At 35.2% G+C, this 17,401-nt stretch overlaps 2 protein-coding genes across 3 annotated transcripts; one reads left to right on the forward strand and one right to left on the reverse strand.

Annotated features, from left to right (window-relative positions):
* Positions 1–1,115: 1,115 nt before the first annotated feature.
* LOC101489703 (uncharacterized) lies at positions 1,116–13,176 on the forward strand. Of its 2 annotated transcripts, XM_004513342.4 has the most exons (9): positions 1,116–1,267; positions 1,345–1,557; positions 2,447–2,558; positions 3,265–3,455; positions 3,543–3,637; positions 3,885–4,310; positions 5,046–5,154; positions 11,179–11,824; positions 12,814–13,176. In XM_004513342.4, exons 2-9 carry the CDS (start codon positions 1,423–1,425, stop codon positions 12,933–12,935), a joined length of 1,836 nt encoding a protein of 611 aa, XP_004513399.1. In that variant the 5' UTR covers positions 1,116–1,267; positions 1,345–1,422; the 3' UTR covers positions 12,936–13,176. The 2 variants fall into 2 exon arrangements, with proteins under 2 accessions (XP_004513399.1, XP_004513398.1); XM_004513341.3 differs by having other exon boundaries at positions 1,192–1,557.
* Positions 13,177–16,408: 3,232 nt separating this feature from the next.
* On the reverse strand, positions 16,409–17,401 carry LOC140920750 (uncharacterized). The gene is made up of 3 exons (XM_073369572.1): positions 17,138–17,401; positions 16,655–17,052; positions 16,409–16,466 (listed from the first exon to the last, which is right to left on the reverse strand). Exons 1-3 carry the CDS (start codon positions 17,399–17,401, stop codon positions 16,409–16,411), a joined length of 720 nt encoding a protein of 239 aa, XP_073225673.1.

A 17,401-nucleotide genomic window follows, 5' to 3' on the forward strand; every position in this document is an offset into this window, starting at 1 on the left:
TTGGTTAAAAGAAATTACTTTTAGGTTTTCTGAAAGTCTCCCACATAATAATATTACAAAGATATGCACTGAGAATGTAAACGAGTTTTCATTAACTACATAATTTCTTAAGGTTGCAATATGTATGTTTGCAGTTTGTGTACCTGTGTATATTCTTGTTATACTATACTGATGATCACACATCTTTACATAAAAAATTTCCACAACAATTAGGGTTTCTGATCGTTGCAGTGATTTTTATAAATTCCGTACATAAAATAAGGATCTTATCAATCTTTAGAAATCTTAAATCAACATTCAATACTTATTCACTTTTGTCTTCAAAATTGATTAAGCGTATCTTGATAAAAACGACAAGAATGTCAAAAGACCATCCACCAAAGGATAAGTATAACTTTGATGAGCAAATGATGTTGAGTTGTTGACATCTTCAAAGTTCTGGCTCAAATGACTGACTTGTAGATCATTGACTTTAAGCAAATCGTTGACTATTGCCAGCTTTTTTAGCTGAAAAAGTATATGAGTGAGCTTGCATTAACCAGATTCAACAAATGTGCGTTGATCAAAATAAGACAAATAGTAACATAAGCATGTTGATCTGAATGAAATGAATAGAAACATAGGCAATTGAGATGATATTTCTATGTGTAACAAAGGATCCAGTGCAAAGTCTTTAAAATCATAAATTAGAGCGTCTTCACACTTAAACAAATTCATTAAAACATAAATTGTTTTCACAATATACTTTTGTTATCATCAAAATAATTAAAAGTTATTGTCGTTCAAACTAACTTACTTCTAACACATGCTTTCTTAGATCCGCTTAAATAAACTCCTTTTGTATATCGAACAACAACTAATATGTATGAGTTTCATAAATATGACATGAGGTTGTGAGAACCATTTGATAATCATGTATGGAACTTAAAATGGGTTCCTTGAAAAATTGCCATTGCAAATTCTAAAGACTAAAAGAGCAAATATACTTAAACATTTATTTAACGATAAACATTTTTTAACACAAACAGTCATTCATCTAGAATCATTATAATTATAAAAAAAATACTACTGCTCTTCAAAATATAACCAAAAATTAATCAAACAAAATTAATATATGTAGTTCAAATTAGTTAATAAATCATGTTATTTATTTTTACTTATATTGATATATAGAGAGAATAAATATATCTAGAACCATCCAGCCGAGTGCAGACCGATTGCAGAGAACAAACGAATTGGCAATATTCTTACTTGGTATAAGAAATAGGTATAACTTCATTCTCTGTTTGCGTTTCATCAGCCTACCATACGACACAGCGTTTCACTTCATTTCACTTTTCACAGTTGAAATCACACATCGACGCAACACCCACATTGTGACTGAAAAAAAGAAGAACATCAAGAATTGATTGAGAATTAACGATGTTCAAGAAGGCGGTGGAAGCAAAGTCTCAGCAGAGACTATCCGGTGCCGATAGGAAAAAGCTAAAACGAACCGTTAAAGACAAATTCCCAAGAGCTTCTGATTCTGACCTAGACACCTTACTTCCTCCTAAGGTATCATCATCGTCATTTTTCTATATTTATTTCCCAATCATATTATCAATATTCTAATTTTTATATTCCAATACTTAAATAACCTAATTGCTCCTAATCATAATCTTGAAAAAATGAAAATGATTGAATGTAGTTCATGTGTCTCTGTTTAGTTGTGGAGACACACATTGACACGTAGACCTAGTAATAATTTAAGATTAAGGAAGTAGGAAGTGATTGAAGCGGACATTTGTCTGTCTTGTGTTGTGGAGACACACGACATGAAACCTAGACACTCGTAATAATTTAAGATTAAGGAAGTTGGAAGTGATTGAAGGTACCAAGACACAACACTGACTGACTTGTAGACACTCTTAATAATTTAAGAAAATGAAAATAATTGAATGTAGTACATGTTTCTGTGTTGTGTTTGGGAGACACACGACGTAGACTAATAATAATTTAAGATTAAGGAAGTAGGAAGTGATTGAAGGTACTGGGACACAACACTGTCACTGACTAATTGTTGGTGTGTCAAGTGTGAGTAAGAGTCCCGTATTGGATTTGAGCACTATATAAGTGAGAGGACTTATATACCCAATGTTGGGTGAAGATGTGGTGTCTAATCCAACGCTAATAGACGTAGATAAGTTATAATTTAAGAAAATGAAAGTTGTTGAATATAATCACATTTATCTTTGTAGACATTGAGACATATTGAACACTGAACACACTCAATTTGAGGTCTCATTGTTTCAAAGATCTTGAGTTTTCATGTTTTGTATTGATTAATCAATGCTGATCAACAAGCTTATATATTTAATATCAATTAACATAATACATTCAGATTAATGCTAATCAACGAGCTTATCTATATTAATAATTATTAACATTATACATTTAATACCAGGCAGAGATAACAGTGGCCAAGTTTCAGAACCGCGTTCATGTGTATGCTGTGGAGGGAGGCTTTCCTGTGTTTTTCGATATTGATGGCCGTGGTTCAGACATTTTCCCAACAGGTAGCTTTTGCTTTTGTACTTTTTGGAAATGAAAATCAATGGAATTCATTTATATGTAAATAATAGTAAATAAATTAATAAAGATCCCGTGTGAGATTGCATTTAAAAATGGTAGGTAATAGGCATGTGAAATTTTGCCAGGTGTTTCTTACGGATGTTGGAGTAAGTTAACTTCAACTAGAGCTATTTGTGCATTTGGTTGCGACAGTTAGAGAGTTTGTTAATTTCTAGTGGCCATAATTTGTTGTAACTGATGTAGGAGTTAGTTAACTCCAACTAGAGTTAATTGTACAATCGGTTATGATAGTTATAGAGTTTATTATTTGGTAGTAACCATAGTTTGTTGTATATAATGTAGATGGTAGATGTAAACCTCATTTTAACTGATTCATTCTTTTTGCTCATAGTAATGAATTTCAATATGAGAATACAATTATTTATCTCTCTTGCCAGTTGCCACACAGTTAACTTAATAGTTAAAATGAGGTTTACATCTATCTATCATCTATGCATACAAAAAATTATGGCTTCTAGAAAGTAACGAACTCTCTAACCATCATAACTGAATGCACAACTACCTCTTGATGGAGTTAACTAACTGTTACATTTATAATAGTGTTATTACTATTAGGGGAATGTTTTTCCGCATAATAGATAGATTGATTCACAAGCACTAAATTCATCAATTCAAATGGTTTTGTTGCAGTTTATGCTCTCTGGATGGTCCCTGAGCTGCTGCCGGCTTTCATACTCAAGGGTGGTGAGGTTTCTCGGTATGTCATAGGTGGAGCTGACTTGATGTTCCCTGGTATACATGTGCCTCCAGAAGGTCTTCCATCATTTGCGGCCGGGGAAACATGGGCGGTTAAAGTACCTGAAAATCCTGCTCCCATTGCGGTATTAATTTATTACATTGAGTGTTTGCTGTAGATCGATGTTTGAAAGTTGGAAGTATCTGTTAAATTTGCATTTGTTCTTGTCAAGGTTGGGAGTACCATGATGAGCAGTGCTGAAGCATTGAAAGCTGGATTGCGTGGAAAAGTGCTGAGAATAACTCATTATTATCGCGATTTGCTTTGGCAAGTATTACTAGGGCCTTATTGTTCCATGAACAGTGCTGTCATATGTCGACCACAACAGCTTTCGGTGGTAGATTCTTGTACAATGGCGAGCTGTGGCGTTTTATGACAGATATGGCAGCTTAAAATGACTGATTTTTGGCATTCTGCCATCTGCAATCGATAACACTGTTCCATTAGTTAGCTATAACGAATCTTTCAGAAAATCGAGTTATTTATTTATTTTACTTGTTGAATGGATTTGTAGGGAATCAGTTGAGGGCCGATTTGTGCCTAATGAAGGTTTTTTGGAAGATGTTGTGTTTGGGCATCCTTCTTTAGTATCATCACCTTCTCATGATTCTGATTTGACCGAGTCTGCTTGTGAGACATCAAATGACCGACAAAACAACACGAACAATGATGAAGCGGAGGGATCTCTAGATGTAAATGAGTTACCAGCTGACTCAAGCCATGCATTGACCACACGCAACAATGATGAAAATACGGCAGATCAAATAACTGCTCGCGTGGGTGATTTGAAGTTACCTGGTAGTGATTCCCCTAATGACTCAAATGACCAACATACTTTATCAACTTCAGATATAGATTTGCTGTTAGATAAGTGCCTTTTGCAAGCTCTGCATACAACACTGAAGGACAAAGACCTTCCCATGCCCGGAAGCACTCTATGGTACGGCTAAATTTTCTCTTTGGGATATTGGCTGACCAAGTTGAACTATTGTGAACAGATTAGCCAAAAACCTCGCAAACCAGTATTTCAGTTGACAATTAGGCTTGGTTTATTTTAAAAAATAACTTGGTTCAGTAACATAATTCACCAAAATATAACAATGTGCAGCACACTTTTAATTGGATGAGATCATGGGAGCTATGGTAGTGATTTTTCAAGTTGTTGATGCTTATACTGGCCAACAGTTTGGGCATTTAAAATAAATTGTTGTTTGAAAAGAGTTTAGGTAAGTGCCGAAAGTATTTGTATATTAAGAAAAGTAGAAAACTATTGCCATTGAATATAATTAACGGTTTCACTAACAAGTGTTTTACTTCACTTGTTAAGGAATTTAAAAATATAAGTATTTAATGGAAAGTACAGATACATGAGACAAATTCAAAGCTTTTTGAATTATTAAAAAGTGTCATTTGATAGGCGTACCTGTTTAACCTTTGTTTTTAATTTAAAAAATTATGTAATCGGAAGTTATTGTCATTTGATGACATAAGTAAGGAATACTTGCTGATTAGTACATTCGGTGACTACTAATGTGCATAAATGTAATTTTCATTTTTTCCCACTTAAATTCATTTCAGATTCCATCGTACATATGCTTTTAGTTAGTGAGTGCTGAACTAAAAGTTCAAATTTTCATCCACTAATTATCTAATAATTTGTGTTTGGGCATTGTAGGTCAAACCATGTATTGCCATGTAGGCCTTCAGGAATGACTTTAGACATCAAGAAGTCATCCTACAAGAAGTTATCTAAGTGGTTACAAGCAAAAGCATCCTCTGGCTTGGTATGTCATCTACTGCTTTGTTTCTTAGGAAAAGTTGAATCGTTAATTGAAGCTTGCAGATATTGACTAGAGAACTTTTGATTGTTTTTTTAAGCAAATATTAGAATGCAATGCAAAAGCATCACATGGAAGAGATAGCATTCCAACTAGGTTGGCACTTCACCACTACCATTATCATTTGTAGCACTGCAATAAATTTTTTATTAACATTAAAATAAAAAATACGAGGAGGTTGGGAGGTTGAGACCAAAACTCAAAAAAACAATTGTGTGAATGATGAGCAGATGTCTTGTTAAAAACCATACCAGGAAAGCTCAATGGGAAAAACCATGAAAAAGAGTGCAGTACGGTGAAGAACAAAGAAATAATGGGGGATATTGATAGAAATAGAAAGAAATTACTAGTAGCTCAATAACAGAAAACAAGATATAAATGTATCAATGGAGTAAATGGATGTGTGTTAGTGGTAAATAAGAACAGGGAACCAATACAAAGGATAATTGCAGAGCCTAGCTCTTGAGAAGAGAATAGCTATTCTCCTAAAGCACTAATAAGCTAATGATTACTCTTTTTTTCCCGATTCCCTCACGTCCCCCTCTGTACATATACCTCCATAACAGAATCACATGGGACCTACTGCCACCTCATTAACCAACTTCTCCTTCTCTCTCTCTTGGCCCACTTTCTTTCTTCTAGAATAAACCTTCCATATAACAGGCCTCTTTGCAGCAAGGCCTACCTCAGTTTCAGGCCCGTTGTTCAGGTTCCTATCACTGCCGTCCCCTTCAGCAACAGCCTTGTCCTCAAGGCTAACATTGGGAAATTGACTCTTCAGCAAGCATTCATCCACCCAAGTTGTATCTTCCATTGCTCGTCCCTTCCATTTGACTAACCACTGTCTTTCCGACAATCCTCCATCACGTATCTCTCTAGAGGCCAGCAATGATTCAGGTTCTTCCAATTCATTCCCTTCAATTTCCATCCCCTCAGGCAGCTTGGGTTCTATGGTGTAATTGCCAATTGCTTTCTTCAATTGTGAAATATGAAAAACCGAATGGATCCGGGCGGAATCGGGCAACTTCAGCTTGTATGACACTGCTCCGACTCTTTCCTGTATTGGATAAGGCCCAAAATATCTTGAGGCTAGTTTTTGATTGATCCTCCGTGCTACCGTTTGTTGCCGGTGAGGCCTCAATTTTAAGAACACCCACTCTCTCACCTCAAACGATGCATCTCTCCTTTTTCTATCTGCGTATTTCTTCATTTGTTGCTGTGCTCTCAACATATGATGCTTTAGTTGCCTCAAAGCCTCATCTCGGGTCCACTAATTCAGTGGCTACTGCCTCGACCCATGTCTCACCTATAGAAAAGCGGATCAAGGGTAGTGGCTTCCTTCCATACACAACCTCAAAAGGCGTTACCCCCATATACACATGGTACATTGAATTATACCACAATTCTGCCCACGATACCGAGTAGGACCAATTCTGAGGCTGTTATGCAGCGAAACAATGCAAGTATGCCTCGAGACATCTATTAACCACCTCTGTCTGTCCATCCGTCTCGGGATGATATGAAGAACTCATCTTCAAGACTGTTCCTTGCAATCTAAACAACTCTTTCCAAAATATACTAACAAACAAAGGGTCTCGGTCACTTACAATGGATTGAGGTATCCCGTGCAAACGAACTATCTCCTTTGTGAACACTTCTGCCACCTTCCTTGCTGTATATGGATGCTTCAAGGGTATGAAATGTCCATACTTGGACAACCTATCGACCACAACAAAAATCACCTCAAATCCTTTAGATTTTGGAAGTCCAGTTGTGAAATCAAGGGAAATATCTTCCCAAATTGCCCTGGAATAGGCAGGGGCTGCAACAACCCCGCCGGTGACAAAGCCGAATATTTTTGCCGCTAACAGACATCACATCTCCGCACAAATTCCTGCACATCCTTCTTCATCCCTATCCAATACAAATTTCCTGCTATTCTTCTATAAATCCTCAAGAACCCAGAATGACCCTCTGTTGGGGTTGAATGAAATTCTTGCAAAATTAATGTATGCAGGCTGATGTGGAAGCTAAAACCAACCCGTTCTTATAGAGTAACACTCCCTGGTGCCAACTAAAACCTAGGTGAGCATTGGAATCTGCTAAAACCTCATCAAATACCTTTTTTAGACGAACATCTTCCTTCACTTCTTGCTGAACCTGCTGTATTTGCAGCCAAACAGGAAATGAAGAAATGGCCTTCAACTCAACTCCCTCAAACATTCTTGACAAGGAATCTGCCGCCTTGTTCTCTGGAGGTTTGTAAATAACATCAAAATGATAGCCAAGGAGTTTAGCCATCCAATTTTGTTGACCAGCCGTGGTTATACTTTGCTCCAACAAATGCCTAAGACTTTTTTGATCGGAATAGACCACAAAATTCCTTCCCAATAGATAGGGTCTCCAATGTTGCACCGCCAATACAAATGCCATCAATTCCTTTTCGTAGGCTGATTTGGCTAAGTTGTTTTTCGACAAGGCTTTGCTGAAATACGCAATTGGTCTCTTCTTCTGCATCAAAACATCCCCCACGCTTCTTCCAGACGTGTCACACTCAATCTCAAACGGTTGAGTAAAATCCGGAAGTATCGAGATGTAGTCATCGCATTTTTTAATTCTTTAAAGGCTTGTAATGCCTCTTCTCCCCACTTGAATCCCTCCTTTTTGGTTAACTAACGGTTTAGCTATTTTCCCGTATCCTTTAATAAACTTTCTATAGTATCCCGTCAACCCCAAGAATCCTTGCACACCCTTCACATTACAGGCAATTGGCCAATTCACAATGCTCTTTATTTTATCGGGATCTACTGCTACTCCCTTGTCGGAAATGATATGGCCTAAATACTCAACCTGTTTGCTGCCAAAAACACACTTTTTTTCATTAGCCACAAACCCATTGACTGTAACACCTCTAGAACTTGATTTAGGTGTTGCACATGATCATTCCAGCCTTTGCTATACACTAATATGTCATAAAAAAATACCAAGACAAACCTTCTTAAAAATGGTTTAAATACTTGATTCATTGTCGATTGAAATGTGACCGGTGCGTTGGTCAACCCAAATGGCATCACCAAGAATTCGTAATGACCTTCATGTGTTCGGAAGGCTGTTTTTGCACATCCTCCTCTTTCACCCTTATTCGATGGTACCCCGATTTTAAACCAATCTTGGAGAAATACTGAGCATCATGTAATTCATCCAACCATAACTCTGTTTCTACATCCCGAGCAATTTTCATGGCTTGCGTAAGCTTTTTGGGATCAAATGTCCTCACTCTCAAGCGGATCTCTGATTTGAGACCACCCAAAAAATATCCAAGGTATTGTTCTTCAGGGAGGTGATCTACTTGAGAAGAAACATACTCAAAATCTGAAATATAGTCTTCCACATCTCCTGTTTGTTGAAGATCCTTCAATTCTTCAAAGAGGTTGTCACTCTTCCTCCCTCCATAACGTTCAATAAGAGCTTTCTTCAATTTTGACCATGTCAACTCATCCTCTGTTTCACGTAACAGATTGAATCCTCTGTTTCACGTAACAGATTGAAACAATGAATTGTGGTCCCTTCCATGCTCAATTTTGCCAATCTAACCTATGCTTCCTCCGATGACCCTTGTACCTTGAAGTAAGTTTCAGCTCGAGTAACCCATCCCACTGGGTTAATACCATCAAACGGTGGTAACTCCACCTTTTTCACTGCCATCTTGTACTTGGAACTAACTTTCTCCTGAAAGGAGTAGGAAGGATCAAGAATGCGTCGATCACATAATTTGCCAAATTCCGCAATCATCATTTTCTAATATTCCTCCATACTAACACGCAGAGCTCCGACACTACCTTCCAAGGCGTCAACTCTTTCGTTCATCTTTGGTGGCATAGTAAATGCAACGTCTCGCTACTTCTTCCTCGGAATCCGGCAGGTCGGACCAATGATAGAAATAGAAAGAAATTACTAGTAGCTCAATAACAAAAAACAAGATATAACAGTATCGATGGAGTAAATGGATATGTGTATTAATGGTAATTAAGAACAGGGAACCAATACAAAGGATAATTCCAGAGCCTAGTTCCTGACCAGAGTATAGCTATTTTCCTAAAGCACTAATAAGCTAATGATTACTCTTTTTCTCCCCATTCCCTCACGTCCCCCTCTGTACATATACCTCAATAACAGAATCACATGGGACCTACTGCCACCTCATTAACCAACTTCTCCTTCTCTCTCTCTCTTGGCCCACTTTCTTTCTTCTAGAATAAACCTTTCATATAACAGGCCTCTTTGCAGCAAGGCCTACCTCTGTTTCAAGCCCATTATTCAGGTTTCTATCAGATATAAACCAAAACATATAAACAATTAGCGAAATCTAATACTAGGAAGACCATTCCTGTTACTGAAAAAATCCTCTCGGATGCAATTTGGAAGAACTTCCCACCGGGTAAAATCATTTGATTGATAGTCGAAATTAACCAATCTATCTGCACAAGAGTTGTCCTCTCTAAATGTGTGAGAATCTCGGAAACGGAAATTTCTTATCCGAGCAAGAGAACTTTTGATTGTTGATGAACTAAAAAATCTATAATGTGCTACGACAGGTCTCTGCCAACTTGTAGTCTTTGTGAAATGGATCTTTCTTGTTCTGCCAGATCCACTGTTTTGCAATATTGTTTTTTCATCTTGATCTACTCATTCTGTTTTCTAAATTGTTGCCTTATGTTTCTCCTAGTCTCTGAATTTCGTTTGATTTGTCCCATTTTTTTTGAATGCTTAACTGATATGTTCTTCTGTTAGGATGAACTAAACTGTAGCATGTTAGATACATAAACCAAACAGATATGGTTAAACTTCAAGCTGCTATAGTAATTTTTATTGAAGAACTGGAAGGGAGATAGGAGCTTGGATTATAGTATGAAGATAGGAGCTTGGATTATAGTATGAAGATAGGAGCTTGAAAGAATTCAAGAAATAACTTCCTTATCATGTTAGATATGTAAGCCAAGCCATTATGGTGAAAGTAATAATTCCGGCAGCATTATGCTTCGGTAGTATTGTTTCATGATGAATTGAATAGATATAGGTGTTTGGATAAAAGTACTCCATTAGTTTAGAGTGGAAAAGTGTCGATTGGATGTTTTTATAACAAAGCGAAATATCTGAATTGGTAGCAATGAAAAAATAAATTGAATAGGAACTGGTGATTCAATTCTAATTTTTCTCAGCTTTCGTGATTGATGATGGGATTATAGCTGAAATCAACTGATGAAATTACTCTCTCAATTTGGGATGTTTATTTCTCATATTTTATTTAGTATAGTAAGAGTTGATGAGATCGTGAAAATTTGAAAATATTTGTCGGATTTTTAAAATTTATCGATGTAGTGCTGTGGTTGACTCACATTTGTTAGGAGGATAGGATGGGTCAAAATTAAATGTAATATAATAGAACACATGGCATAAGGGGAGTGGGTGGGAATTGATTCCAGAATAAGAGGGATAGGCGTTTAAGAGGGGGTGCAACAGAGTTGGAGATGTATGTAAAGAATTAACAATTGGTTTGTGTGGTTTTGGGCTCAGTGGAAAAGTTGGTTCTCTCTTAGAATTGGCTTTATCTTTTATTTGTTTTGTTTTTGTTCATCGTCCTCCAAGGAGAACAGCTCCATCCATTGCCATTTTTCCTTTTAAGCTGTTCTGTTAAATGCATTAACAGAGGCTATCTCTTCTGGTTATAAGGAGTTGTTTCTTCCAATTCAATCTAGTTCTCCATTTTTATTTGGGTCCTATCATGCTGTAAATGAAGGATAAAAGGTTTTATAATACATCTCTGTTTTGTGTGCAAGTTGTGAGAAAAGTTTATTGATCTTTTTAATTTCTTTTTTATCATCTGTCTACTTCTAGTAAAGCTTCTTGCATTGAACTTATGTTCATTGTCATTTCTGGTTCTTTCTTAATGTAGATTTGCATTTTGAACAGATATCAGTGAAAGAAGATAAGCATAAAAAAGAAGTCGTGTTATTTTCAGTTAACCAAAAACATGCTGATTATTCATCCTTTAAGCCTGAAAAAAGGCCAGTGGAGAAAACTGACCAATCCAGTGTCCACTCTGTCGATGAAATTCGTTCGTCCAAAACTCTGGAAGTGGCTGAAATCTACAAGCCAAGTGTACATGTCAATCCCATATTTTCATCTGTAGGAGCTGCTGTAGGGACACTTTTTACTGCTTCTGAAGCCTCGGATATTGTCTTCACATACGTTGAAAAAGAAAATCTTGTGAAACCAACCAATAAATCCATGGTGGTTCTAGATGCAATATTATGTGATGCACTGTTCAAGGGGGCAATTAAAAAAGGAACTACATATCCTACAGAAATTCACAAGAAAGATTTAGGAGCGACATTTGTCAGCCGAATGCAACCTCACCATGTTGTGACTAGAGGGAGTGAATGTGTAGTTCGTAAAGGTGCACTTAAAACAATGCAGATATTGACCGAACGAAGGCAAGGCAACAAGAAGGTAACCAAACTCTCTGGTCTGGAATCATTTCTTATAGATGCTGAAGCATTAGCATCAGAGCTGCAGAAGAAATTTGCTTGCAGTACTACTGTTGCAGAACTACCAGGTATTTCTTAGCCATATTAAAATTGTAAGTTTTATATCCGTTTGGCTTGTTATGACATTTCTTCTGATTTTACATGTGTCATGTTAACATTAAAAAATGTGGGATTTTTTCTCAGATATTTCCTGTCGGATGCTGCTTTCCTTTGTTTAAATTTGATCTTATGTTGTTGTGTCTGATTTCATATGCATTAATCACACTAGTTAAGTTGCAGTTGCATGTCATTTGATTTCCCAGTTTTAGTACTTAGAGTGTGACGAGTTGTACATGGAGAGAGGTTCCAGCAGCCCGCAGGTGCATTTGATAAATATTTATCAATTTCCTTATAAGTGTTACTGAACAAAACCAAGGATTATGCTTTACATGCATGTTAAAGTCAAGAGTTTGTTCGGTATCAGAAGAAAAAATTTGTTTTAACTTTTAATTAATTTTTTTGAGGAATATTTTTACTTTTAATTATAAAGTTGTTACCTTGTTTTTGTTTATTTTGTTTTCTATTTTCAAATATTTGTACATGAACAGGGAAAATATATAAAAAAATTCATTTTATTCTGTACAAATATTTAAAAATAGAGTAAAAACAATGTGGAAATTTTGTAACTAAAAGTGAAACCAACTTTCAGCATTTTTTATTTTTCTAAAATGTTTTGCTTTATTTACTATTTTGTCATTAATGAAAATGGAGTTTTCTGTTTCAATTTTGGAAAAAAAATACTAAAACTTAAAACCAAAAGCTCTTTCTGTTTTTTAGTTTTCAAAATCAATAAATAGACAACAATTTTCTAAAATTGATTTACCAAACAATTTTTTTCAATTTTAAATTTTAAAAACTGAAAAGGAGGTTTTCAGAAGGATACATGCCTTGTCTTGCTCTATCCTTCTTTGCATTACCATAACATTGTGAGTAAGGATGAAGTTAACCAACAATATTGCTTATTTCATTGAATATTTTAGTTTGCATATGATATATTGTCTCAAATATTTGTTTGCAGGTAAGAAAGGGCATCAGGTTCTGGTTCAAGGTGGAGTTATTGATGACCTTGGAAAGCATTTGATTGAACAATATGGAGTTCCAAAGAGATTTATTGAAGTTCTTGATAAAACCAAGAAATGAGCTATACATAAATGTGGTTGTTGTAGTAGTAGTTGGTAGCATTGCTGGAAATGCTTGCTTGGATTCAGGAAATATAATACATTTTTTCTCTTTTTCATACATCGATACTATTTATTAGGTTGAAGTGAATACAGAAAAGAGTAAACTCAGAATAGGAGTTGAAGTGAAACTCTGAATGGGAAACACGACCGTTGAGATAAATCAGCTTGTTCAGTTGAGGCATTATCGCTCTTTTTCCGTATTTGATATTGTGAAATCAATTTTTCTTAAAAGTATTTATTTTCTTTTCACCATTCAATCTTAGTTAAATTGATGGATTCTTTAAATAAACAATTTAATTAAATGTACATAAATAATTTAATTAAGCATAAATAATTAAACGCAAGAGTTTATATATATAAGAACTCTTTATATCCAAAAATAATTTTTATTAATTATTTTAAAGAGCTTATTGAAATTAATAATGGTATATCAACATGTTATAAAATATTTTTTATAAGCTCATTTAGGTACAAAGTTAAATGCTGATGTCATCACAAATGATTGTCATAAGTAAATCTAATCTTTGAAAAGATGGTATGTTAGTTTAAAGTGTTACCTTTAATTGAATTAGTAGAGATTGAAATTATATAGGCTAAATACTATATGTAGTCCTTTAACTTAATTTCGATTAACGATTTAGTTCTTTATTTATTTATTTATTTTTTTAATTTTATTTTTTTTCGTTTTGATTCTTTATGTTTTTAAATAATTTCAACGTTACCTTTTAAGTGAGGTTCTGTTAAGAAAACATCAAAAAATTCCTTCTCCGTTTTCTCTTAATTTGAGTTTTCTCTCCCATTTCTCTTTATGTTGTTTGACTTCTCTTCTCATTTTTCTTCTCCAAATTCCCAAATTCATGAACCTAACTTTCCCATATCCCATCTCTCATTCCCCTTTGTCTTCACTCTCTTAAATTCACGATTCATTTGCGATTTCAATTCTCGAGTTCATGGTTGTCTCTTTTACAAATGGGTCAAACTCAACCTCCTACAACTCAACATCCTACAACTATGGTTCTTTTGTTTTCAATGGAATTTGTGAGCTGCCAAATTGTGCTTGTCGTCTGAAATCTGTAATGCGCACAGTGAAAAAATTGGGTCCAAACAGGAAGAAAATTTTGGAGTTGTAGAAATTTTGTGGTAAACATTAATACCTTTATGGTTTTAGATTATTTTATTTGAGGTTGTTAGATTGGTATTCGGGATTTTGGTTTTTAGATTGGTTTTCTCATATTAGGGTTATCAGATTTATTGTTTTTTATTCGATTCTTGTTGAAAAATTTGTTATTCATGTTGTCTTTGTTCATCAATTGTAGAGTTATGACATTGAATGTAGATGCAGTTACTTTGTTTGGGATTTAAACTATAGTTTTCAAGTACAACAGAGAAATCAACAACAAATACATACACAATATTTAGAATGCCCTCAAAAGGAGTTGGAGATTATGACTCTTAGGAATGTCATTATGAAGATGCATGGAGACACAAGTCAACCATTATTAAGATGAAGTTGGTGCTATTTTTATGCGTTTTGTTTGGCGTAACATGTGTTGTTTTATTGTTGATCTTAGCTCTTAAATGAGCTTACTATAGTTGATGTAATTTTCTTGATGTTGATGTAGTAGTTATTGTTGATCTTAGCTCTTAAATGAGCTTACTGTAGTTGATGTAATTTTCTTGATGTTGATGTAGTAGATTTGTTGTAAATATGTAGTAATGATTGAGTTTGTTGTATGACATTTGAAACATATTAGTGTATTTTGCTTTTGCATCAATTGTGCCTCCAATTATCTTGGTTGTTCTTTCTTTAATTATTATTGTCAATTTAATGTTTGATTTGTCTGCAATTATATTATTAATTCATTCGTTTAAATTGATGGAAAAAAAATAAGGATCAATTTGTATAAATCATAATGCAGAATTCATAAGGATCGATTGTTGAATCCTGAACATAATCAAAATAACACCCTTGTTCCTGAACAAAATAATAGAATTCTTAAACAAAATTACAATCAAAATAACACCCTTGTTCCTGAACAAAATTCATTCATGACAGAGTAATTCATGCATAATTCATTGTTGAATCCTGAACATAATTCATTCATAACAAAGTAGCACCCCTGTTCCTGAACAAAATTCATTCATAACATAGTAATTCATTCATTCATAATTCATTGTTGAATCCTGAACATAATTCATTCATAACAGAGTAGCACCCCTGTTCTTGAACATAATTCATTGTTGTTCCTATTTGCTTCGGAATTCATTCATAACTCAGAATTCGTTCATTCATAACTCATAATTCCTTCACAACTCAAATTTCATTCATAACTCAGAATTCATTCATTCATAACTTAAAATTCATTCTTGCTTCAGGTGGTACAAAAGAAAGCAAATGACATACAATTATCATAAACTAATAAACAAAATGTTGACTTGTTCCTAATAAACAGAATGACAAATACATAAACAAAATGACATATCCAAAAGTTTTTTAATATCAAAAAGTGACAGTTCCTCCATGTGACAGTTCCTAATATTATTTCCTCCATGTTTTGAACTTTGGCCTAAAAGTTCTTGGCTGAGCTTGTGCAGGCTGAAACTGAGCTTGTGCAGGCTGGGACTAAGTTTGTGCAGGCTGGAATTGAGCATGTGCATGCTGGGACTGAGCTTCTACATGCTGGAACTGAGCTTGTGCAGGTTGTGACTGAGCTTGTGTAGGCTGGAACTGAGCTTGTGCAGGCTGGGATTGAGCTTGTGCATTGTTGGATCTTCCTCTGAGTTTGATGGGTTTGGCCTGGTCAGGTTGAGATTGGGCTTGTAGGGGTGGGTTTTTCTTGGGTCTTCCTCTGAGTTTGACAGGTTGAGATTGGGCTTGTGTGGGTTGGTTTTTCTTGGGTCTTCCTCTGGGTTTGATAGGTTGCGTTTGAGCTTGGGCAGTTTTAGTTTGGGTCAGGTCAGGTTGAGTTTCAGTTTGGGGAGCTACAGTTTCAGTTTTGGTCTGTAGAGCTTCAGTTTCAGTTTGGGTCTTCCTTTGGGTTTCTTGGGTTTGTCTTGGACATGATGTCTTGTTATGACCAGTTTGTTTACACTTGGTGCACTTATTTGGCATCCCTTTCCTACTAATCATTGTTGAGTCCTTATTTTTTTCATCACCATCTTTGTTCCTTGACCTTTTGGGCCTTCTTGGAAGCCTTCTTGATGGTGGTGGTAACACATAGGATATGGAGTTTGAGGCCATATATTATGTCAATTTGTTGGGTAAATAACATGTCGGTAACAAGCTGCATATGTCTATCTCCTACAATATACTGGAATCAATTCTTCTGGATCTTGTTTGACGAAATTGCAACAACAAACTGCATGGCAGCAGGGAATTCCAGTAAGCATCCACTTCCTACATGAACATTCTTTATTTGCCAGTGGTACCACTCACTTGTCTCCTGTGTGGGTGATGTTACTAACTCCAAATATGTTTTCACCAACATACCTTGTTCAATAAGAATAAACATATAACCAAAATTAATATATGACATAATTGACAAGAATTAAAAAACAATTATATCATAAGAAGAATTACAAAACAAAACCACAATATTACCTACACATCCACATTCTTGATGATTCTTGTTCCTTTTCTAACTTTTCTTGATTTGAGGTAGAACAGTAAAAGTATACCTTTTCAATGTAGTTTTATTTCTAGCCCACCTTTCCATTAAGTACAATTTGATGTCTTCAAACATTGTCACTATGGGTTTCCCTCTAGGTCCAATTATGACACTATTGAATGTCTCTGACATATTATTGACAAGCACATCACATTTAGAATTGAAACTGAATCTTGACTTTGACCAAAACCTTGGTGGAATCTTCAACAAATATTTGTAGGCCTCTTTGTTAACCTTCCTCAACTCTTTCATTTCTCTTTCCCATGTTTGATGATATGTTGACTTGGCTGCCTTCCACATAAATTCCTTAAGCCTCTTCCTTGGGTGAATTTTTCTGAAGTTGTTATAGAGGTGTCTTACACAAAATATTTCTTCCACCCTAGGAAGCAACTCATCCATTGCAGACAACTATCCCTAACATAAACAACAAAAATTAACATAAATAAATAAATTACCATAAATAAATAATGAATAATTGAACTTAAATGAATACCTTTTGCTGATCAGATATGAAGGTGTAGAACTTGCATGCTTGTTGTCCACCCAAGTCATCAATTAATAATTTAAGGAACCAAGTCCATGAATCTCTTGTCTCAACTTCAACTACAACCAAAGCAATTGGAAGCATTTGGTCATTTGGATCTCTACCCATAACAACAAGAATCATACCCCCATAATACCCTTTAAGGAAACAACCATCAAGACCAATTATTGGTCTACAAATCAGGAAACTCTCTTTACATCCATTAAGACACAT

This window comes from Cicer arietinum, chromosome 6, assembly GCF_000331145.2.
Source record: "Cicer arietinum cultivar CDC Frontier isolate Library 1 chromosome 6, Cicar.CDCFrontier_v2.0, whole genome shotgun sequence".
NCBI lineage: Eukaryota > Viridiplantae > Streptophyta > Magnoliopsida > Fabales > Fabaceae > Cicer > Cicer arietinum.